At 40.4% G+C, this 24,836-nt stretch overlaps 2 protein-coding genes across 3 annotated transcripts in view; one reads left to right on the top strand and one right to left on the bottom strand.

The window, feature by feature from the left end:
- Window positions 1–1,113: 1,113 nt before the first annotated feature.
- On the top strand, window positions 1,114–21,353 carry ZDHHC7 (zDHHC palmitoyltransferase 7). 2 transcript variants are annotated; one of them, XM_083851861.1, is made up of 8 exons: window positions 1,206–1,384; window positions 7,115–7,200; window positions 9,010–9,332; window positions 12,167–12,291; window positions 17,008–17,104; window positions 17,570–17,651; window positions 17,925–18,055; window positions 19,118–21,353. In XM_083851861.1, the coding sequence occupies exons 3-8, from the start codon at window positions 9,027–9,029 to the stop codon at window positions 19,292–19,294; spliced, it is 918 nt and encodes a 305-aa protein (XP_083707987.1). In that variant the 5' UTR covers window positions 1,206–1,384; window positions 7,115–7,200; window positions 9,010–9,026; the 3' UTR covers window positions 19,295–21,353. The 2 variants fall into 2 exon arrangements, with proteins under 2 accessions (XP_083707986.1, XP_083707987.1); XM_083851860.1 differs by lacking the exon at window positions 7,115–7,200 and having other exon boundaries at window positions 1,114–1,384.
- A 903-nt stretch (window positions 21,354–22,256) lies between these two features.
- The window catches only part of LOC310905503 (hepatocyte nuclear factor 4-beta-like), a 34,344-nt gene continuing 31,764 nt past the window's right edge, over window positions 22,257–24,836 (bottom strand). The window contains exon 14 of the mRNA XM_083851859.1: window positions 22,257–24,249. Within this exon, the coding sequence (XP_083707985.1) occupies window positions 24,113–24,249 (137 nt within the window). The 3' untranslated portion in view covers window positions 22,257–24,112. The remainder of the gene's footprint in view (window positions 24,250–24,836) is intronic.

Raw genomic sequence — 24,836 nt, 5'->3', positions numbered from 1 at the left:
TCCCACTAGATGGTGTTCATGCTACAAGAAGAAAAAAATCAGGATGGTAAGTGTACCCGAGTTGTGATAATGTCATCCTTCAGCATTTTTTTTAAATGTGTTTTAAAATGCATCTTCAGCTCACACACTGGCAAGATTGCTATTTTGCATCTCATTTTCAAGGCTACCGGGTATCTACTTTTCCTAATACGCTGTGGAAAATACTGAATGATAGTCATGTGCTAGTATTTCCCTGTGAAACAGTTCATCTAATTTAACTACAGATGTTGAGCCTAAACCAAATTGGTTCACCAATTTTGGTTCACCAAATTTAGTAAACGGGAACTGAAAAAGCTGCTGACTTAGGTGCCTAAAATCGTTCTCCTGAGACTCCCTGAACTAAATAGCCATGAAGAAACAAGGTTTCTCCTTAACTAAAGAGGAGCCGCGAAGAAACTCCACTGTGACACTGAGCATGGAACATCACGCAAAAACCCTTGGTGGACATCCTGAGGTAAAACCCCTGGGATCTGCAGCCAGGTATTACAGGGGCAGGTAGATGTGATGCTGCGGGACTATAATGCCACACAGAGGTATCACTGTAGAAGCTGTGAACACACTTTTAACCCAAAATGATGATTTTATTGAACATTTGTGGGGTAAAACGCCAAGCTGCTAACTTAGGCGCCTCAAATCCTTCTCCTGAGACTTCTTGAACTAAAGAGCCACGAAGAAACAAGATTTCCTGAACTAAAGAAGAGACACGAAGAAACACCACTGCGACACCAAGCGTAGGACATCACAGAAGAAAAGCCTTGGTGGACATCTAAAGGTAAAACCCCTGGGATCTGCAGCCAGTTATCACAGTGCCAGGTAGATGTGGTTCTGCTGGGCTGTAATGCCATACAGAGGTATCACTTTAGAATCTGTAAACACATTTTTAACCCAAAATTATGATTTTATTGAACGTTTGCGGCGAAAAACGCCAAGATTCTGGAGCCACAAGGAGGAAAGCACCCCATTTCCCCCAAGCTCAGACCCCCTCCTCCCCACCACTGAGGCGAAGCCCCGCCCACACGGGCATCAAAACCTCCCCGCCGGCGTCGCGCGCTTGCGCAAACCCCCTCCGCTAACCAACGCCTGCGCAGCGCACAGAGGGACGGACCCTGCCCTGCGCCGCGCATGCGCAGCGCGGGCTGGTGGGGAGGGGGGAGCTCCGGGCTTCCGCCTCCCGCCGGCGCCGCCCCGGCCGCTTCCGGGAGTCGTCGGCTCCGCCGAGCGCCCGGCCCCGGCCCCGGGCACGGCGGCGGCCCCGGCCCGGCCCGGCCCGGCCCTGCAGCGGCGGGGCTCGGCCCCAGGAGGCCGCTGAAGGAGGAGCCGGGAAGGTCGGTGAGGAGCCGGGAAGGTCAGTGCTGGAAAGGAGAGGGGTCGAACCCTGTGGGAAGGAGGGGGGTCGAGCCCCGGAGCGCTGCGAGGGGGGGAATCGGGCCCTGAGGGGACGCCGGGTGGTGTCTGCGGTGCTTGCAGCGCTGTGTGACGGGCTCGGGTGCTCTGGCACGGGGATGTGACTGCGAGCCTCGCCGCGGGTGTGATGGGGTCGGAGGCTCGGTGGCTGCTCGCGTTAACGGGGTTAGAGGAGGTCTTTGGGAGCTGACGCTCTCCTGCTTCGGAAATGTACCGGTAAAGGAGGGCTGTGCTAATCCGTCAGTAAATTAAATGGGAACTTAGGGCTTTTAGGTCAGATTTTAATGGCAGAAAGCTCGTGGTGGCCAAAAGAGATTGATAACACTTCTTATCGCTCTTTAAACTTCTCTTGCTTTTGCCCTAGCTTAATATACTTCGTGCCGTACTTTTCCCATGAATTCCCTGTTTATGCTTTTTCTCAAAGCATAGGGAAACAAATCGGTAGTGTACTGCAGCAGTTGGAAGGCTGAAGACAAAGAATGGAAAGAAAATGTGAGAGTTTATTTTTAATTGCTGTGAGGAGCCGTTGAAAACAAAGGCTTTAGCGTTCTCGTAATCGATGTTGAAAATCGCCAGTGCAAATATTTTAGCTTTGATCTGTGACGTTACTTTCTGTAACCTTGAAGGAAAAATCATATGTGGATATAATAAGTGGCAGTCCCTGGTACTGCCACCTGGATACTGCAGTGCACTCAGTGAATGAGATACCCAGGCTCATCCTCAAGTGAACGTGAGGATATGGAATAAATTTATCGATGTAAAAACCACAATAAAAAAAAAAATAAACTCTAAAGAAGAACGTGAGGCAGTTGCCATTGGCAAAGGAGTAAAACTTACAGTTGCCACATAGCGATGTGATATTTGCTTAAGCTTTCTGGAGTCTAATCTGAACTTGAGCCTGTGGCCCTGTTCCAGAAGAGGTAAGACACAAACCCCAGCCGTAGCTCCCACATACCGTGCTTGTGTCCTTTCTGGAGTAAAGGTTGTTTGCTAATCCAGAAGTGTTCTGTCCTTGCTGTAGAAACTCAGTGAACTCGTCGTGTATTGGATCGTGTACATCTTTGGTGGGCTCTGAAGTCTTGTGAAATGTGTTCCCTTTGATTTCCATATTCATGGAGGGGAAAAAATTATTAAAAAAAGATGCCTTGTGCAGCATCTCAGAAGCTACTTGGTATTTTGCTGAATATGGAAAAGTGACTTGGTACTGCAGATTTATCAGGTTTGTTGCTGACAAGCAAAGCGCTTTAATACGTTTTATAGATGTGTGTTCTGAAGGTGTGAAGAGTTTTTTTTCTTTCACTTTGCATTTTTCATTTTTGTTTTACCCAGAAATCACATTTCTGTTTTTTTGTGGATGCTTCTGAAGATGCTGCCAGCATAAAGACACGAGCAATTAGACGAGCGGCTTACCTGTAAGACATCCATACTTACGCTGAGTTACTGTATGCCTTTTTTCTGAGGTCATGTAGCACATCCCCTTTTCAGAGCTGAAAAGAAACTCTTCCAGTGTTTTCTGTGGCTTTCCGCTTGCTGTAGAGACTGGCGTAAGGAGAACCATTACAATAGTTTTAAACTTGCCTGTGAAATATGTAATTTACTGAAGATCATCTCTTGAATTCGTCCACGGATGTGTGCATGTAGACAGCATCACGTTGGTGCTGTGTTTCCACTGTAAATCGTCAGTGTGCCTGCAGCAGAGCAGGTGGGTTTCAGTAAAAGGAAGGGTTACAAGGCATAAACGAGAAATTCCCAAGATAAGTACAGTACAAAATACGTTAGAGCAAAGGCAAGAAGGTTTTTAGAGAGGTGATGAGCCGTGTCACAGAGGGCATGAGACAGGATCGGGGTTGTAGTTGATGGATTTATTTGGATTGTATTTGTTGGACTGGTCCTGCTGAGCGCTGGCTGCTCCAAGCAGTTCTTGCACATTTCATGGTTGCTGAGAAAGCTTAACCTTGAAGTCGTAGTACCGAGCAGAGTTCCCTGCTGCAGAGCTTCCTGCTGCAGAGCTAGGCTGTTGCTGGGGCTGACCTAAAGGCTTTTCAGTACAGTTAATGGTCAATGTAGTTATTGGAGTAGCTTTATTTGTTTGCTGGGAGGTTGTTTGCCAGGTAAGTCACTGAGCAGGGGTTGAAATGAGCCACAGTTGACTTAAGTGGCTTTGCAGTTGGGATTGTATGTATCTGTAGTGAAAAGTAAGTTACCCAAATCAGGCGTGATTACCTCTAGATGCTGGCTGATGGATATTTATTTATCTGTCAGCAGTGAGTGGTCCAAACTGCTGATGATTTCAGATACAGTAACAGGTTTGCCCATTTGGCTTACTTCTAAATTCTGCAGTTTTATTGAAGTTAATGTTTAAGCTATCTTGTTTTAGTGAGACTATGGTTCTGTAATCTCGATTTGCCACCAATGCTGTGTTTGCTCTGTAGGGTTTAAATCAATCGTATGTGAGTGCTGCGCAATTGTTACCCTAGTGTGCGGTATCTGACAGCATCCCTACGACTTTTCACTTATCAGTACTTAGTCAGCAAAGTTGAAATAAAAGCATTCTCTTTGCTTCATTGAAACTGAAGTACGAGGAATCATAAGAACTGTCTTGTTGTATAACTAGAAAGAAAAAGCAACCAAAAAAGATTTGGGCTTTAATGACTGATAGATTTTAAACCTGTACGTTAATTCTTATCTGTTTATCTGTTAAAAAAAGTGTTTTTCTTCTAGATCAGTGTTTTTGCTTTCTTCCCCAAAATACGGTGGGGAAAAGGACTGTACTTAATTCTAAAGTGCTCTTTTTTATTTAACTGACAGCAGAGGGGGCTTCGTGGTGCAATAGTTGTGGATATCATTCATCCTTCTGAAGCCTGTAGTACCCTTATTTCACTAAACCTACTGAAGGGAGACTGGTGCAGTGCTCTTTAGCCTCGTTGGAGCCCTACAATCACGTTAGGCCCAGTCATTTTACAAGACCATCTTTCCAGTGATCTCGAGTTTGTAACGTAACATCAGATTTATTTTTTTATATATTGCCACGTGCTTTCTAAGCAGTCCTCTTGTCACTTCTTAGTAGTGTTATTCCAATGGTCTCTCTGCTGTTGGGGCCTGTGTTTCATTAACAATGAGAGCAGGTCAGATAAGACATACTTAACCTGAGAATTTCAAATAACACCTAAGAGGGGAGCTATATCAGATTAGATTTAATATAATCACCTGTGCAAATAGAGGACATTTTGCATGAAATGTTGAATAATTCAGTGTTATCTTCCAGTGCCAGCTAATGACTTTTAAAAGGTCAAATGAAAATCTTTGCTCGGAGTATTAGGGTTTAAAGCATCACGCTGTGCCTGGAGATTTGGACTTCAAACGTGTAACAAAGATGCGATGTAGATTTTGGTTAGGACAGGCGGCAAAAAAATTCGCAGTCAACGGGAAAGCTGTGAGCATCTCAGTGGGGGCGCAAAGCTCTTTGTAAAGTGTAAGTGCTTTTCAGACGTTGATCCCCTTCCCCTTGAAGAGGGACCGAGGTGGGGGGTAACGGTGGAGACAGCCAGAGAGGAGAACAATGTGCAGGAGCAGGGGAGGTGGACGTGGAGGGAGGGATCACATGAGAATGAATCCGTTCTTGCACAAGCTGGAGCGTGATGGCGCTTCCATGTAAACCAGTCGGGGGGATGCTACGAGGAACCTTGACATTTTGCACAGATGATTAGGGAACTGACCAAACGAATCATGTCCCTGTCTTGTCAATGAGTTCGCTGCTCATAATTTCAAATGATTACTCTGACTTCAATATTTCACCTGCAGAGGCTTAGCAAGTCGTCTTCTATTGCTTGTCATCCTCAGCTCGGAGAGCGGGTGGGTGATGCTGCAAATGAATGTGACATACACTCAGCGTGTCTTCTTTTTGTGAGTTTCTGCTCTGCCTCCACAAAATGCCATGTCAATGACAACTTAATGACTGTGGGTTTCACAACATTGTGAAAAGTTGTTTAACAAAAATATAAAAGGTTATTTATAAAGCAAAACAGAAAGCAGTCAGGAGCCTTGCTTAGTTATACGTGCATAAAAAGCACTCCCTTACCTTTTAGGCTTCTATAGATTATACAAGTTTGTTTAAATAAGACACGAGTCTTCTAATTTCCAGGGGATTTCTGTCTTGGTATAACTTTCTTTGAACTGGGAAAAATTGAACATGAGTACTGAAGAACTCAGTAGTGTTGCATTTGAAATAGTCAACTACTTTCAGAAGCTTTCCATTAAAGTGGCTTCATATTTGCTTTAGCTGTTAAATGCCAGAATCCTTACATTACTCTCAAAATGCCTTAATTTAAATCCTTCCAAGTAAGAGTGAAGCTTCACAGAGGTTATTTTAAATACTATAAAACAACAGAGGAAATAAACCTAGGTACTTCCTCAGCCCTAGTTAGACACAAATTTGAAATTCCTTCTACAAGCTGGTCATCTTACCCTGTACTACATAAAAACAAAGGAAAAAGTCATCCTTGGTTGGGTATGGGAGATTTAATTGCAAGGCAGATGTTTGTTTGCAGCAGTAGGACTGGGTAAGAGAAGGGCAATGGCAATAAAAGTCCTTGTGCAGGGATCCCAACTTAGTTTTTGGGAACAGCAACACTTTGTGAGCGTGCGTGTTCTCGCTAACACTTCTAGTCAGAAACTCAGACTCACACCTCTGCCGTTCTCTTCCCCAACTAGGCATTTAACTCAGGGTTTTGTTCTCCAGTCCTGCTTCAAATGCCACGTGGCGATTTCCAAACTTTAACCACTGAATTTTTCAAGCTTTGAAGTACCTGGCTCTCTAAATAAACTTTCTCCTCTTCTTTCATGATGGAAAAAAGTAAACCTCTAGACTGCTTAAAAAAATGTCGTCGCTTCACACGGTCTGTGTGTTGGGCTTGAGTATTGCGTCCTTGTGAAAAAGAAGGAATGTGATTCAAGTTTGCGAAATGTTCATGTTGTGAAATCAGCATGGTTAGAACAGCTCCTGCCAGCGTTTCAGTCCTTATGCTGCCCTGTGTAGCGTAAGTCTCGTGGTAGTTATTTGCCTCTCTGGTGGAATTCCAGCAAGGAGAACTTTCAGAGTGGATATTGCCCTTTGCATAATTGTGGGCCATTTTCTTTTATATACAGATTCTGGAAGGAGTAGCTTCTTTATTTTAAATTGGCCATAGCTGGGTCTAATAATCGTTTAAAATAAATTTTCATAGTTTATCTTAAAATTACAAAAATAGTGCTATTCATGCCTGTTACCAAAAAAAAAAAAGCTTACTGTAAGCAATGAAGTCAGTCAAAGTCTGGGATTTTTTGGTATACTTTAACTCCTAATCATAGGGGAACAGCAAACAGGAAAAACAAACTTTTTGACTACGTTAGTTTGTAATGTTAAAATCTGGATACCCAACTCGTCTAAAACAAAAGTATGAACAGGATAGATCTTGTTTAGTGTTACCCGAAACACTGTTTAGAGTTTTTTAGAATGTTGTTTATCATAGCTTAAGCAGTGTAAAAATTTTTTCCTGTGGTCAGAAACTTGCTTGCTGTAATTACATGCAGCATATTTCAAAGTGCTCCTATCATCGTGCATTATTTGTGCTTGACATTTTCCTGACGAAGCGAGAGTCCTTTACTAATGAGTTTTTTGACGATGTCTTTTCAGATTACATCAGATATGACTATGTGAATAGCCTAGTATAGCCCAAAGGAAGGACATGATGTCAGAATAACATACAAAACATTTGTGAGGTATGCAGTTTTTTTTCCTGTTGTGTTAAAAATTTCTCGTTTGCCTTTTATGCGGTTAAACAAAATAAATACAGTAATTTCATGCCATTCTATTTGCATGCTGCAGTAGTTGTTTGCAGAATTAATCAAAAATTCATGTCATGGCGTACACAACTATTGATTTATTTCTTTTCAGAATCTTGATGTCCCGATTTATGATAACTTGTTGGTTTGAGCAACTGAAAACTTGCCTTGATTGAAAAATAATTGCATGTTTCTGCTGCTGTCGCACCCTAGGTGGAGGGAATTCCAAATTTGTGTTCTATATGAGGCTTCAGATTGGGAGCTTGATTTTTTTTTTTTTTTTTGGTTCATTGATTCCTCTAAAACACTTCAAAGCATCTATACAGCAAGAGGTCTTGGAGGAATAACAGTTAAAAATGTTGTGTTTGAATCTTCACACTGCAGTCTGCATGCGTTGCTGTCATTTCTAGTCTTTAAGATTATCCCAGCCTGGTTCTAGCCATTAGACCTGAAGGATCAGAATATGTTTATCTGACTTGATTCCCATAGATAAGACTGGGAGTGTTTTAAAGGGTTTAAAACTGTATAGCTTCATCTGAAACCTATGTCAAATGTGAGTCTTGGTGATGGTCACTTTGACCATTTTAGACTAACAAAGTGATCCTGTATTCAAGGTCTTGGGATGTAACCTGAAGTCTCGTATAGGCTGCTATTATTATGGGGAAAGACCTGAGACTTCTACGTAGCTGCCAGCAATCAATATAATGCTTTCAAGTTTCCCTTCGATATGGCCTTTAATAGGATGAATCAATATAATTTTTAGAGCACAGTATACTTCTAAGGCAGCAGTCTAATATTGATGCATGCTATTTAAGCTTTAATTTGTCTCCAGTTTGTTGGTAGCACTTCAGTTCCACCATTCCGTGTCTTTGCCTGTTAGAGTTGTCTGGAAAATAATCCTGTTTTCCTGAAGGCTGTTAAGGCTTCAAGTCATGTTTTTGTTCCACATTGGAACAACAACAAAGCCCTAAAAGCGTTTTCATGAAATTAATTAATATGTTCTTTGAAAATCTGATTCATGTAATCTGTTGCCACGTTAATTTAGCCACTGCCATTTGTTTCCCTTAAATCTGGTCTGATCTGAAATCGTTTTGTCAGTTATCCAATGTATTTTTGTAACTGTTTTGTTGTCTTTTTTTTTTCTTTAAATACAATAGCACTTTTGTCAACAAACTTACTTGCTTTCTAACTTGCTCTGTTTTCCATTAACAGTGTACTGGAACAGCTTTGTTTCCATTCTGTTTTTTCCTTCTGCTTTTTCCTCGGGTTGCAGAAGCAGTACAAAAACTCAACAGGCTGGTGCCATAGTTTGCTGTTTTCTGAGAAACATAAGCTGTAATTTTAGGAAGAGCTTGCCATTTGGAATAGTCCGAGATAAAAGAAAGAGGTTGCATTTTTAACACAAGGAGAATGGATTACAGGCATAGCAAGGTGGAAATAAAATCATTCAGGCATTGAAGTAGCATGATAAAAAAAAAAATATAGTTATGGGATTATAACACTCAGTGAATAGCTTACAGAAACTTTGAAACTTTGTAAATGAGTCTCTTCTGATAACAATTTTTTTCTTCTGATGACAAATATTTTATCCTTATGCTGTCGCAGAACTGTTTAGTTTTTGATCAAAAAAAAAATCCCATTAAATATTTTGAAGCTGGATATGTTTTATCTTACAAAAATAGGAAAGGAGAGCGCCCATATTTCTGGTTTCCTCACGCGTAATAATGGTATCTTTGCTTCCTGCAGGGCAAGTCTGGAAAACCATGCAGTCATCAGGGCACAGGTTCCGTGATGTTGAGCACCACCCGCTTCTCGCCGAAAATGACAGCTACGATTCCTCTTCCTCAGAGGCTGACATGGCAGAGAGGGTTTGGTTCATCCGAGATGGCTGTGGTATGGTCTGTGCTATAATGACATGGCTTCTGGTTGTCTATGCAGACTTCGTAGTGACTTTTGTCATGCTGCTGCCTTCCAAAGACTTTTGGTACTCTGTGATCAACGGTGTTCTCTTTAACTGCTTGGCAGTGCTAGCTTTGTCATCGCATCTGAGAACTATGCTAACAGATCCAGTAAGTATGCGATCGCTCCTTGGTGTTGGAGTACTCTTTCATATAGCTCATCGGCTGCAGACAGATTTGGAAATGTGGTATCTGTGCCTTCCTGCCAGGGAAAGAAAGTAGTGTTAGATGCAAACTCCTCGAGTTGGAGGGACCGTATTTATGCTTTGCATATTGTTCTGTCAGTGAAACTACAAATAAGCTTTGACTTGAGGAGCAGGCGGCGGCGTAAAATGAATTACAAGGGAGAGGTAGGCTTATGAGAAATGCATTACATTTGTTAAATATTAACCCAGTATCTGAAGACGCTGATAAAGACACTGATAAAGCTTTAGGCTTTTTTTTATTCTCGCTTCTCCTTTTTTCCCCAGATTTATTTTCGAAACTTCATAAAAAGCTGTAGTTACATCCTGTTGATCGTTTGAAATGTCTTCCATTTATGGCATGTGGAAGAACTTTTAGACATAAACATGCTGAAAAACCTCAGTCACATACCCACATAAAGTCACAAGTACTGTACTACGTCGCTTGTGTTATCTCATTTAGATATGTGGAGTCATTGGGAAGCAAGATGTAAGTTTAACAAGCATGTGGTTGTAAGAATTGATGTGAGAGGTCTCAGAAGCATTCATTTCTTAGGACTTTTACATTCAGGAATTCAAGAGGTTAAATTGTTTATGTTGTACAAAAATCTATCACTCTTCTAGGAAAGAAATCTGTGGAGAGAGGATTGAGGGGGAGAAAAAATATTTTCTCCATGATTTTGAGACAGTAACAGTATATAAAAATCAGGGAGTGGCCCAAATACACAGCAGGGTGTTACAGCTAATGGTTTACTAGATTGTTGATTTATTTCTGAGTCCACACCCAGTGATGAAAATGTTATGACTTCTACAGACTGTGACAGCTACGAAAGTTAATAGTTTAAGGTTAGGTTACTTAAAAATACGTACTGTTAATACTGTATGTCTTTCTAGACCCATGTTTTTCTTTATGGATAAAACATGATTGAAACTGAGATGATTCACCACCTTTTTTCTTCACTCCTCTCCCATCTCCCAGAACGGAAGACATGACTATGTGATAGATGCTAAGATTGAAGGAAGGAGGAATAAACCACCTGTAAACACATGTGAATTATAACATACTCTCATAAATATGTATTTTTCATTGAAAACAATTAACAGTCTGAGATTAGAAAAGATATTATGGAAATAGTGTATTTTATCATCAAAATGCTAAAGGCGTGACCTGAGGATGCAATCCTTATTGACAAGTGAATAGGTGAATTTGAGAGATGTTTTTTAAGGCTAAATTTACCCAGAACAAGATAAGTTTACGCATTTAGGAATTATCTCTTCGAGATAATTCACTATGTCTACAGTAAAGTACTTTCCTAACTTAAATGTGAACATTCATACTGAAAAACAAAACACAAAAGCAACACACCATGGTGTTTAGAAGCTCTCTCTTTTGTACCCCTTCAAAGACAGCTGGCTCAAGTTTGAATCACCATTTAGCCAAAGAGCCCTGTTGTGGTGCGAAGAGTCCGTCAGGGTCAGGACTTGGACTGCCTCTCAAGCAGGATAAACGCAAGGTTGTTACTCCAGGCCATGGACAACAAAAACAAGTGAAGAGTCTGCCCAAGTCTAAAGTTATTTTACAGTTGAATGTAAAGTGCCTGCTGGTTTGTTAATCCTGTCTCAAAAACTTAAGGTGTGTACATAAGTGATGATGTTGCCAGTGGGCTTTTTTTTCTACTGAGAGACAATTATAGACCATTGCAGTTGGTTCAAGCCAAGCTGGAGAAAGTTATCCCTGTGTGAAGTAAGTGATGGCCTGGAGGAGTTGGTACAGAAAAGCAGTAGCACTTTCGTTTCACATCATGCTTTATTTCAAAATCACTTCCTGCCACAGATATGCGTTTAACTCCATAAATAAGCAAAGTGACAATGGTACTTTGCATTGTTTTCTTCCTACTAATCCAAAGTTATATTCTGATATCTTGAGGCTATGGACCAATAGTGTTATTGGAAGAAGCAATTCTGCCTCTTCCTGGCTGTTCATCGTCATTCTCTGTGTCAGAGCAGCTGCTAATGCAGCTCTGAAATGCAGCAGTGAAAATTCAGAGAACTAATAACCTAAAAAAGAACTTTTTCCTGTTGGCTTATTTTTCTTCTGGATCAGTTCCTTCAGCATGTTTGCCGTGCATATACGCAAACTTTAACAGTAGCAAAAGGCAGAAGGAAATGCTAGGTGCAGGCTGAAGAAGCTGATGGTGGTACATGACAGCGTACAAGTCAAAACTTTGAGTGTAAAGGGGGAAAATAACGGTGATTTGTGGTTCTAGAAAACTTGGGTACATGGGGCAGGTGGCAAAATCTTGGGTTTGGAGAGTTGAAGTGAAATCTTACAAGTAGCTGTGGCTGAGCTAACTTGTGGATGGCTTGGCCTAATAACGGAAAGTCACAATTAACATGAGAAATCATAGTGCTGAGTAGTGCTCGCTTGGAGTAACTTGTAAGCAAATAGCGTACCTGCCATGCCTATGTCTGCATGTAAAGATGCCTTCCTCTTCATCCTATTTAAGTGACTACAGATTCCATCAGAATTATGCTAATACCTGGCCACGGGTGAGACTCGCTGAAATGAAACTGAACTTGAGGTCAAGCAGAGGTAGCTTACTCATTTGGAAGTGATTCTGGCTTATGGCAGACTAACTTTAAGTAAATTAACTTATTTCAGCAGTTATGTGGAGATTACTGGCCTGAAGTCTGTAAAATGTATTTTTAAATGGTCTTATACCATTTAAGCAGCTTTTTCTCTTTTAATTGAAATGATTTCAGGGGGCTGTACCCAAAGGAAATGCCACTAAAGAATACATGGATAATTTGCAACTAAAACCAGGAGAAGTGATCTACAAATGTCCAAAGTGCTGTAGTATCAAACCTGAACGTGCACACCATTGCAGGTATGGCATAGTTTTTTTAAAGCAATTACTCATGTTTAATCTTGGAATAATGTTCCTGTTTTCCATGCTAATTTTTGCCCACAAATTTCTTTCAGTATCCAATAAACTTTTCAGATCTGTACATTGCAGAGTGTCTTTTAGCATATTATGACTGAAAACATGGATGAGAGGAAGGAAGCAAGAGATACAATAATAAAAAAAAATCTGTGTGGCATCTCGAATATTTTTTGATCTGCGAATATTTCCTGTACATCATTCTAATTTAATTGTGCCATACTTGTGATAACGCAGGGCAAAGGAAAGAACGTCAAAGAATTTTCTGATAGAAGCAGATTAAAGAAGACTCCTGCAATCTTAAATTAAAAAAAGATACAGATGGGTTTTTAACTATTGCTTTAATTTGTATTCTTCTTGTCTTTTTAGTGCTTCATTTGAAACTGTATGTGAATTGCTTGGTTATTTTCCCAAAGTTGCATGAAAAATCAGTTAAATGTGCTGCTGCTTGTTGGAGACTTCATTTTCATTGGGACAGAAGTGATGATAATTTGAACTTAGTGTGCTATGCAAGAGATAGTAAATGTGTCCATTTTTAATTCTCAGTCTTTTGAGTTTTCAGGCACTGTGGACATGCATTTGTAATATTTATAGTGTGAGAGTTGAAAATAGATATGCCTGCATAATTAAGGCTTACATAAGTACGTAAATATTCTAGTGGCCCTTCCTAGGTGTGAGGGGTGATGTGTATTGAATTGTGTGGCGTATTCAATTTAAGTCTCTGAGTTAGTAGCCGTCAAAAGAACAGAAGTCTTGTCAGGGCTCTCAAATATTCTGTAAATGTGTGGTTTCTAAATTAAAAGTCTCAGTGTATGTCACTTATCCGTGTGAAAGTTACGGCTGAGAATCCATTTCCACTATAAATATTCTGCCTTGGCACTGAAATCTTGTTCTCATCTCAGATGTGAGTGGGTTTGTGTATCTGGAGCGTGAAGGGAGAAGTTTCATATATAATTGAGTAGAGAATGCTCTTCAGTTAATTTATCTGTGTTCCAGGTTAGCTGCAGCATGGATACAGGTACCGGGCCTGGCTTCATGTGCAGTGAGCCGCCTTGATGAGCTCCAGCCGAGCATTGTGTGAACACAGCTGTACTGCTTGCTGGGCAGGCTTGGGGGCAGGAGCAGGGCAGCTGCTTTCTTGTGGCAGAATGTAAGCCGTTACCCTCTGGGGATGCAAAATAGCTTTGTGCAATCTGCTCACGTGTCTGAGCGTTGTGTTCATGGGATGCAGTAAAGGGATGCAGAGGCTCTGCTGCATGTAGGTTGGATCTGGTTGATTTGCTCATTTTAGATTTAGGCCGGCTTCCACGGGGACTTTGCAGGTATCTTTGTGAAGTGTTTCCCCCATCTTCGTTCCCTATAGAATTGGCTAATTTTGAAATAACCCTAAATGAAGACATCTTACGTTGAACTCTGCATAGGAATAAAGAAGCTGGAGGACTGGAGAGCCTAGAGCCTGTACAGCTGCAAGGCTCTGCTTGTGTGGTGGATGTGCAGCTAACAGCTACAGAGGCTTCAGATGAGTACTGCAGAGTCCCTGGGCTACATCTGGGCTGTCAACCTCGGGAGCCGTTACGTTGGGTGTTGCAGTAGCCTGTGATCCCAGAGGAGGCAATATTGATTGAAAAACGAGTATTTCTTCACGGAAAAATAATAAAAGTATGCTAAGGAAGGACTTCATATGCCTGGAAGTGCACATGCTATCTGTTGTAATCCTGCTGTCATCTTTTCCTCAGGAGTTGGATATCTGGTTTAACTCCACTTATTTGTTACCCATAGCATGCTGCTAGTAATTTCAGTTAACTTTTCCAAAGTAAAACAAAGGATTTTTCTTGTAGTTTCTTGAATGTTGGATACATGATGCCAGGACAGACAAATGAGCTGGAAATCACATACCAGAATCTGCTTCTTTGCTGTATATTTAGCGCTGCAGAAGTGTATCAGATAGCAAAAAAAGGTTTGCTTGATTACACTGCCAGCTTTTTATTGGCTTACAAACCCATTCCGAGGATATTAAAAAGACAGTCTAGTCCCAGATAGTCAAAGTGGCAATTTTGTGATAGAAGAGAGTTGAAAATGGAAATTGAAGTTGGTTCCTGTTGGGAAATAGTTACACTCAAAGCCACAGCGCAGGTTTTGAGTAGTAAATTATTAATAGAAGAGGCTCTTATGCTGTAGTTATCAAAACTGTTGTGCAACGCTGCAGAAGTTCTTTTGAGGAAGAAAAATAGTTTCATAACACACATTAGCAATGGGAAAACAAGCAAGAAGCCTTTATTTACAGCTAAGTAGCCTCCATGAAATACTTGAAACTAAGATTATACCGAGCAGTTAACATTTTCAGCATAAGAAGGAGGCTTAGCCCACGTGAATGTTTTATCAGTTTCACCGAAGGAGCACAGCTGTCGTTATTTCCAGCCTGTGTTTGTGTGCAGGGAACTGTTATTCAGAACCAGGTCACTGAAATGTTTGCATGAGTTTTTCTGTGAATTTCTGTCACCCAGACAAGCTTCTTTTCAGCCACTAGCTGTGTCTTTCTGAAAGGTACCTTCGGCATTCAAGTATAATTTCACCTGCAGTTGCCTGAGCGTGTTCAGCAGCAGCACTGAGCTGGAGAAGACCTTTCTTTGACCACAGCTGCATTTTCTCACTGCCGTACTGCTCCTTCCTCCTGAGTAGGCGTGAGGATTCTTGCAGCTAAAGGAGCGAATTCCCCAAACTCTTTGCTGCACGAACATCTGTGCTGGGAGAAGGGAAGGAGCAGAATACCGGCAACCGGGGTAGGAAGCAAGCTGCCCCGCTGTCGGCAGCATCACTGCCAGTTTGTTTGTTGGCTGGAAGCGTTGGCTGAATCGTGGCGTTAAATGAGAAATGAAGGCAGGGTTCCAGACATCTGATGTCTTGGAAGAGCTGAGTAGGCTTGTGAGAAATACTGAATGAGCAAAAGTGAGTCCTGCCCACTTCGCATCCTTCATGTTTGGCTTGGTTCGAATCCGGGTATGATTTTATTCAGTACTTTACCTTAATAGTCGTATTAATAAATAGTAGGGTGACAGCATATCTTCTGTGTTACATCAGAAGTTTTGCATGGCTCTGCTAGCGTTAGCTCACCTTCCCCAGCCTCTCGGGAGGTAACGAGGGGCTGACTTACAGGCTCACGCTGTGAAAAGAGAATCTTCTGGAGAGCCTTCTGAATGCCTCCTCTTGAACAGTACCTGCTTCTTCCGTGCTAGAGAATGGTTGCAGTGTTTGCTTGTGGTGTTGGTTTTCTGTGTGTGACTGGCACCATTTGAAAAGCAATTTGCATCAGCGGAGTTATCGTCTTCAGTGCTGATAAACCAAGAGGCAGCAGGAATACAGGGACTGGGTCATGATAGCCCAGAGCGATGGGAGCTTTGGAAGAGCAGTTTGAGATTTGGGACTCCTTTCTGTTACCTGCACAGGAGCACGTTCTGCCTCTTGCTGAATTACTTTGTAGTCATGCACATGCAATGACTTAAAAATGATTTTATGCCTGTGAGTACTGATTATTTTCCACCTTTCTTCACTCTAGTGACAATCATCTAGCCTTGCTTTGTGGCTTGTTCCTGCAGCACTCGTAGATATTACACACAAATATTAAAAACAAAGGGTTTTGAATAACGGTGTCTGAATTTGTGAGGCTTATTTGGCTCTGTTTGCTGAAATGAAAATGCGTAACAGTTTGGATGTTTTGCAGGGGAATATGAAACGCTTTGGGTCTGTGCCTATCCAAAGTACAAAGCTAGGAAAATGAAGTAATAGCGTTATTTAAGCTATTGATGATACAAGGAAGAAGTTCAACACGTTGCAGCTGTTCTGTTTTTCTTGCATAACTGTTCACATTTGGTCGCAGATGGGCCTGAATGTAAGAGTAATGAGCCCTCCAGTGCCTTATGGCCTAGCAGATGCAAAATGGAGTTATTGAAATATTTGACTTTTTCTGGAAATAGCCGTGACTCAGAACTGAGCAGAAACTAAGCAATTAGTTGCAGAACTAACAAAGAACCATTAGTGTTTAAGTATCCATTAATAAGTAGACAAAGAATGTGTGCCGTGTATAGTTTTAATTTCTTGTTTTATGTTGAAGTGAATTGTGACATAGTAAGCAGTTGTTTGTTGGAGATTTTGATTGTATGTGTTTGGAGTTGTATGGCCAGTTGATACCTTGAGTAACGTTTTTTTTCTTGAACGTGTAAAATATTTTTCCACATTCAAAAACTACTCTTACAGCTTGTAACCCTATAGATTGGAAATAATGATTTCGTCTTTTAAAAAAAAAAAAGTTTTTTAATAATCTTGAATCTAGAAAAGACTGAGGCTTTGTTCATTCAGTGCTGCAAGTGTCTAAAACAAGTTACTGGATTCACTTGGTTGTGTGTTTGTCTGCAATGATTCTCTGGAGTAAGTGAGAATACATACATTGTTTATCTTATGTGAAGAGCATCTTACCTATTTGGTCGGCTTTAAAACAGGCAAAAGTGACCAAATATTTTATTTGCATTACTTTAAAGAAACTGGTAGTGGAATCACTGTTTTCAGTTTGTCAGGAAAATATATTTCAGCCTGTTGTATTTTGGCAACTGGATTTCTATTTCAAAATCTTACTGTTTCTCAACAAATGTCTCTTTTCCTTTCCCTTAGTATTTGCAAACGATGTATTCGAAAGATGGATCACCACTGCCCATGGGTGAATAATTGTGTGGGGGAGAAAAATCAGAGGTTTTTTGTTCTGTTTACGGTAAGTGAAAGTCAACAGCAGCATGATCTCAGTTTGAACCTACCTTGTTTATAACTATTTTGGTTATGCTTATTAGAGAGTAATGGCTTAAGGGCACAACTGCTTTATGTTGTTTGTTTGGTTTTTTTTCTCCTTCTACCCAAGATATCCTCCAGGTGGGAAGATATTTCTACCCATATTCATTTTAGTATGTTTTGTAAAGTGCTGTTCTAAGTCGTCATGGTTTTGTATAGTAAAAATTAGTGAATTTGTAGTGTGATTTAGGGACCTGATCTTTATACACTTTCATCGTTGCCCATGTTTTTAGATTCAGACTTAATTAAAATTTACATCATTGTAAAATGATTGGATTAAAAATTGAAGTGGGAAGGTATGTTCATTGTGCAGTGGTGAAGGCTGGCTGAAAAGAATCTTTAGTTTGCTACCTGGCAGCAGTCAAAATTAAGTTCTCTCTCTCATTTCCAGATGTACATAGCCCTAATTTCAGCTCATGCGCTCATACTGTGTGGGTTTCAGTTTTTCTCCTGTGTCCGAGGGCAGTGGACTGGTAAGCAAATACTTAACTTTCACTATCTTAATCCAGCAGGTACTAAGTAAAAGTCATCATTTTCCACTTATTTCAGTCCCATGTATGAAGTATTATGGGACTTCAAGTGAGGTCCTAAAAACATTTTGAAACCTGTTAAGTTTCTTAAAATTGTGAAATGTTGCTTCAAGTGTCAAATAGCTAGCTTTTATTGCGGTTTGTTGAAGAGATGTCTTAGCATGAACATAATCTATAGATCTATTTTTTTTATAACAACATATGTTGTTTTCACAGAATGCAGTGACTTCTCCCCACCTGTAACTGTGATCCTGATGATCTTCTTGTGCCTTGAGGGTTTTCTGTTTCTCACTTTCACTGCAGTCATGTTTGGCACCCAAATCCACTCAATATGCAATGATGAAACGGTAAGGACTGCTACTTCTATAAACTGTGACAATTCTACTGGGAAAATGTGATAATATATAATTTTTATTTACATGAGGGAAAATTCTTATTTTGTAGGAAAATAATTTGAAATATAGTGTTTATTTTCTACAGTTGTAAAATGGTGAGACGTCTTTGGTATTTGCTTTCTAACAGACATTCTTGTATTGTTTGCTCTTCTGACAAATTCTGTAGTTAGGTTTTCAGTTACACAGATTGCACAACTTCAGTTTGGACTTCTAGTTCTCAACCATCGCGAACTCCTAAAATGTCATGAGAAGTGACTGCTTTCTTCAGCTGTTCGCTTAAACTAGCTATCTTGTTTCAACTCTTCACCCTTTCCTACTTTGATATATTTTATTAGAATATACCCATAGTTAGGACATTTGGCTCCCTTGCCCTGAGATCTGCAGTGTTAAGCCTTGAGAGGATGTTTTGCGCCAGATAATTGACTAGAAACGTAAGAAATTTGAGTATTGTGACTGTTGAGAATTTTCTCATCTGGGGCTGTTTAAAAATGTACTTTGTACTGAAGAGCTTTGTGTGTTACAGAAATGAAAAACAATGGGTAAATATCCAGCTTTCATTAGGAGAAAGATTTAAAAAAAAAAAATTGAAGTAATGCATTTGGGAGAGTAAGCCTAGCTTCAGTAATTAGAGTACAAAGTCGTCTTGGAAGCCTTATTACATGGTTTCATTAAATGAGTAAACAACTTTTAGTGTACACGTATCGTGTGCAGATGTTCTGGTTTCCAGATCAGCTTTTCTGCTCATTTTATCTTTCAGTTTGGGAGGCTGGGGGAAAAGGAAGGGGTAGACCAAGCTGTCCTGTATACACTGTACATTCCAAGTCTTCTGCCTCGTATCCACAAGGCTAAATCAGCCATTCTTATTTCTTCCTTACTGAATAAATAGTAAGAAACTAATCGGCTCATAGCTATTAATTAAAAGAATGTGAAATTGTCATTGGCTTTGATAATTCCGATTAGATGTCATTAAACTTTGGACTTTCAGTGTGTCACTGCATGTCTGTTTACATACAGGAGATTGAAAGACTGAAGAGTGAAAAGCCAACATGGGAGCGGAGACTACGCTGGGAAGGAATGAAATCTGTTTTTGGGGGTCAGCCTTCACTCCTGTGGATCAATCCTTTTGCAGGATTTCGAATCAGGCGAATTCTACTGAGAGCAAAGAAAGGAGGACCTGAATTTTCTGTTTGAGTCTAGTTATGCTGGAACTTGCAAGAATACTATATAATATTTATTTGGGGCCAGAAAAGGCTGTCTACATATAATCTGTGACCAGGTGAAACTGATATCAGACATTTGCTTGTAGCAAGCAGAGTTTTATACGTTTATCGTCACAGACATCTCATTAACTTTCAGAGAGACAAACTGGATCTGTAATGGTCTTAACAGCAAGATAACAAAGGAAAAGCACGTGGTCACACTAAAGAAGCCAAATGTTGTCATGCTACTGTAATTTATTTTATGAGATTAATTATGCATTTTTGTTAAACCCTTTTTATTTGACAAATGTTTGGGTAATTACCAGTGTGTTTTTATAAAAATTATATACTTAGGTGCAGTTGTCAATCAAGGAGGAGCATTATGGTGAAAGTTGATCTCAAATGAGACCTAGCTTTCTAAATCCAGTTTTCAGGGAATAGTGGTTTGTTCAGTTTTGATTTCTATTTCAGCTTGTCCTAATAAACAGAGCTGTACTTGTGTCCCACTTCAGACACACATTCCTCATATGCAAGTGATTCAAGGGACTTGTGCACACGACAGCATAACACGTCAGAGGCACTATTACACCCCTGCCAAATGTCTTCCCAGGCTCACAAAAGCATGTCCTGTGTTTGGCAGTTTTAATCTCGTGTGGCATTTCGGTAAGTTCTAAATCCTCAGTAAACAACACTTTTAACTAACAACTGCGGGCCGAGTTCTGCCCTCAGATATGCATCTCCAATTCTTAATGCATTGATTCTAGAGGAACTGAAGTGTATGTGTTTGAGGATTGTATCTTGTCCTTTCAGCAGGGGTAAGTGGGACCAGTGGCTATATCACCCTGTGCGGGATTTAAATGAAAATACTGGAGATTGGAGTTAATCGACTGAAAACAGTTGTCTATAAGATCTTGTTGTGCCCTTTTTTTTTTTTTTTTACTGTATAGGCTTTTCATAGATGGAAAGCTATTGACTCAGTTATCCCGTGAACAAAGAGTGGAAGAACAAGGAAGGTTCCTCTAGTGCTGACAGAACTTGCCTCTTTCTCAAGGATTTTAAATGTAGAAGAATCTGCAATAAAATTATTTTTAATTTCACCGTTTTCCAACCAAAACTAAGAAAAGATCTAGAACTGCTTTATGTGGGCCTGACAAACAACAGTAGTGCTAAGAAATGTTTGTAAATCTTCAAGTAATTAAATGCAAACTGCAAGTAATGAAATTCAACTAACAGTGGATTCTTGAAAAATTACATTTAGACTATTTTTTGTATTGTTAATTTGTTCTATAAATTACTGACAATATAAAGGATAAAACAGGAGCCTTGATGCATAGCTTGAAATCGTGCCTAGAAAGTAAATAGCTCCCTGTTCTGGGACTTGCCTTAAAATTGTCCTGTTCTTGCTTTTGCTTTGCGAGTTGCACTGATCTGTCCCACCTCAAGCAGTTCAATGTGCTGAAGAATCTTGCATTTAGTAAGTTTACTTACTACAGAAGTTATACCTTCTTTTTTCAGTTACCGGCTTCTCCATTTCTTTGTAACTGTTTGTGGCATCTTGGTCCCTGCTTCATCAGGTTTTATACCATTAGGTGGGTGAACTTACTAAGGGGTCCATTTATTATCGACGACCCTGCAAACAGAACCGTGCAATACTACGTAGTAGGTTCACTTTGCTTGGGGGGGATGGTGTGTAAGGCTGGAGAATCTGGAGGTGGACACATCCAATGGAATTGCAGCCAAATGAACAAAAGTACATCTCATGTAAGTCAGGGGAATGTTGGAACTTCCACAAGAATCTTTGCATATTCAGTTGCACATCTTAAAGATGGGGAAAAAATGTGTCTGGCTTTGTCATGATTGTCATGAGGCTCTTAATGTGTATATTGTTTAATAAAATATCCTGATGAAAATCAGAAAATATCACTTCAAGCGGATGAACTCTGTGACTTAGCAAGTGTGTGCGTGTGTGAAATCAGGTTTACTTGGCTTTTCAAACCCTTGTTACGTTGTAATTTTTTAATGTAAAAAAATAAAGTAATGAATTGAAGACTTACAGTTGATTAACTTCTGCTCTGTATATGTTGCGTTTTTGCACATATACATCCATATTCACATGTATTTAGATTTCAGAAACTGCAGAGTAATGGTCTTGCATCCTTTGGCCTGTAATCTATCAACTAACAGTAGATACTAATTACAAATTAAGGATGCTACTCTGCTTAGTAAGGATTTTAGGCTATGCTAAAGGCTTAACTGCGTCCTCTGGAGTAACTCCTTATCTTACTAGTATCTGCTTGTCTAAGGCAAGTGTGATAAACATGCAGTGAATGCTTTCTGTTTGAAGACGCTTTACACCTTCAAGGTGTTTCTGTAAAAACAGGTTTGGACTCCCTAGTTTCTCTACCCAAATATTGACCTTTTTCCCCCAGTTCTGTAGTTTGAGATGCAAACTATAAACAAACAGAGCCAAATGTTACAGTTGGCAAGGAAATGCATCCCTTACAGAGCAATAGGTAAGACTTTATTACTTGAGATGCATGGTGCATGTTTTCTGACAAACAGCTGGCATTTTACTGGACTACTAAAATATTTTTAAGTTATGGTTTTGAGCTTTTCATTACCAGAAATTATTAGTCCAATAAAGCAGAAATTAATGAAGTACTGACTTCCAAGAACATAGGTTTAATTTAGAGTGGGATTTGACATAGGAAAGCCAGGAGGAGATTTTTGCTATGAATCTATTCTGGCCCTAAATGCAGGCCTGTTGTGAGTTAATGACATCAGTGTCAAGTGAAATCAGGGCTTTGCAGCCACAGATTATTATTTTTTTATGAAACAGGTGAAAATCCCTAGGGTATTTGTGATGGAGAAATCAACAGAGAAACTTTAAAACTTGGTTTTGAATTAAAAAAAAAAAGCCAAGCTTTCCTTTGAGAATTGTGGACCATATGGAATTTATTTCCACTCGATTTATTTTCTTACCATTAATGAGTATAAATGTACATTTAATTTCTAGAAAAGTAATCTGCATGATGGAGGAACTGGAAGCAATGTTACACAAGTACAGATGCAGCAGGAATGCTTGCAGTGGGACTTGTTTTCCAGATATAGCTGTTTCTAATCAAAGTTATCAGCATTTATATCAGATCAAGTTCATCATAGACAGTAGAAAAATAAAACATTGTGATGTTAGGTCAAATTCAACCCAGTCCTCAATGGTTTTCAAATCTCTCTTATGCTGTAGAATGGCAACTCTAAAATATCTCCCCGACCACTGAAATGACCTGAGTACAAAGTGTTCCCCTTTTGGTGCAGGTTCGGATGCTCTTCCCAACTCCTCTTTCACTCAATCAGACTGCATTGTCATGGTGTCCTCCATCCGAGGACCTCAAAGTGTTTCACAAGCGTCAGTGAAAACAAGCCGTGGCTGGTCACCATCGTTTCATCTTTGTGATGAGCAGGGATGGTGCTTGGGGGGTGGCAGATCTGTGTGATGCGACGGAACAAAGAATTCTCCATCATGTCCTAGATTCAGTGTGAGACCATCCTTAATGTATTGAGAGCTGCCCGATGGAGGTCATTGGACTTTGCAGAAAAGAACATAAGCTTTGTAGAAATCCAGCAGTTGTCTTTCTAATGATGGTCAATTCATATGAATAAATGCTGTACCGCAGAGACTGCTCCTTGGGAACTTTAGAGGTTGTATATGCATCTATTGAGATTATTTTCAGTAGCTGTAGCACAGTTAATAACTGGTCACTGCTGACTGAGATTTACACTAAATTCAGAAAGATCTTATGTTTTAAATACAAACATTTTTAAATGCATGGATCACAAAAGACCTGCCTCCTCCTTATCTGGCAAATTCAGAGCTATGAAGTTTAGGTTACAGACATTACAAAGATTTAGAAAACTGCAGCAAAATCACACCTCTGTAGTTGGAAAAGCTTTTTTGGTATTTTTGCTAGGACTGTTGCTTCTTCCAAATATGGTTGCAGTAAAAGTTTTCAGGAAAGGCAAAGAAGTGATTTGGTAAGTCGATGGCTTCTTGAGCTTGCTGCCAGTTGTGGGTTTTACCAGACTGGGCAGCCATGGACAGATGCAGAGGTCTTTCTGCCATCTCAGAGTGGTGTTAGACATACACACAAGAAAGTAGGATGCAGCAAATGAATCACAAATGGACTCCATATATGTTGGAAATCATGGAATACAACAAAATAATGACCAGCACTAAAGGTTGGCTGGTCTACAGGGGATAAGCATTACTCACATCACTGTGGAGTAAGAAAGCGTGTAAGGGTTATGAAGATATTCATCCTAAAGCTTAACTTGCAGCAAGAGAAATGGGAGTGTAATTAATTTTTTAATGGAGATAGGCCTTTCCATACTGACAATTCAAGACAGACTGTATTCATTAACAATTAACAGGAGCTGTGTAAGGCATTTGTTTTTACAAGATGGCAGCCAAAGGCTTCAAAGGGGTGGTGATCACACTGAGCTAGGTGACGATACATGCAGTCAAAAGCCCTGCTCCAAAGAGCTTACAGTCTTGGTCCTACTGAAAGGAGCATTAACCCCAATCCCTTGTGAACTGGGGGTGACAAATGAGGGTGGCAGAGGCGGGATGACCCATGGCGAGGCTCCTGCTGCAGTCTGGTGTCTGGTGCTTTACTCACGGTCAGGAAAGAGTGTGACCGACAGGTCCGGTGACAGGCAGGGGGTTGCCGTGCTTTGCCTCTGCAAAAAGAAAGGGCCCGATTCACTTTCAGCACGGTTTCCACATTGCTCCCAGCTTCTCCTTCCACTCTCCCTATAAAATCTCCTGCTTGGGTATAACTGTCTGAGGCAAGAGCTGCGCTACAGCGCTGGGGCCTGCGCTAGGGCCTAGTTTATAGTCTTCACTGCCTGTGCTTGTAGAAGGAGATGGAAGGGATGGTTCAGGAGATGCTGTGGGAGAGAAAAGAAACAGAATTAGAATGGTCTTTGCTGCTGGTCAATAGAGCAGTGCCCGTACAAAATCAGCAAACCATCCTATGAACCAAGGAGCAGGAGCTTTGGGGTGGTGGGGGGAATCCAGCCCCAGTTCAGGCATGTTCTTCCTTCTTGGGTTGTAAAGAGGCCTAGGGGGGTGCTGATAGGCACACACCAGCTCTTCCCAGTATTTTGCCCTTGGGAAATGCTTGTACCCAGTTGCTTTTTATTCCTTATGCTCTTAATCAGAAGAAAGCTCAACCTGCTGGCAACTAGACTTCATTTACAGAACTCAGTGTCTACATCATCATTGCTCTTAATTTCCCTTGCTGCAAGGTGGCTTTAAAAGAAAGAAGAGACAGAAAGCTAAAACACACAATACCTGCATTTATATGGCCAAGAAGCAGGAAAATACACTATAAGAGGTGTATGAGCAAAACTTGCAAGAGGAAACTGTGTAAGACATTGTGATTACATGGCAGCAGTAATTGTGAAACTACAAATCATGTTCTGCCTTTTTTTTTTTTTTTTAAATAACATAGTCTGCTACTACAGTGGATAAA

This window comes from Anser anser (assembly GCF_964211835.1).
Source record: "Anser anser genome assembly, chromosome: 11".
NCBI lineage: Eukaryota > Metazoa > Chordata > Aves > Anseriformes > Anatidae > Anser > Anser anser.
Note: the sequence above shows the minus strand (reverse complement) of the source record. Positions and strands in the feature narration are given on the sequence as shown.

Excerpts from the sequence above, each read along its gene's own strand:
- ZDHHC7 (XM_083851860.1), top strand. The coding sequence starts at position 1,162 with ATGCGCAGCGCGGGCTGGTGGGGAGGGGGGAGCTCCGGGCTTCCGCCT. Across the intron at positions 9,333-12,166 it reads GAACTATGCTAACAGATCCA|GGGGCTGTACCCAAAGGAAA; the intron begins GTAAGTATGCGA and ends AAATGATTTCAG. Across the intron at positions 18,056-19,117 it reads CAATATGCAATGATGAAACG|GAGATTGAAAGACTGAAGAG; the intron begins GTAAGGACTGCT and ends GTTTACATACAG.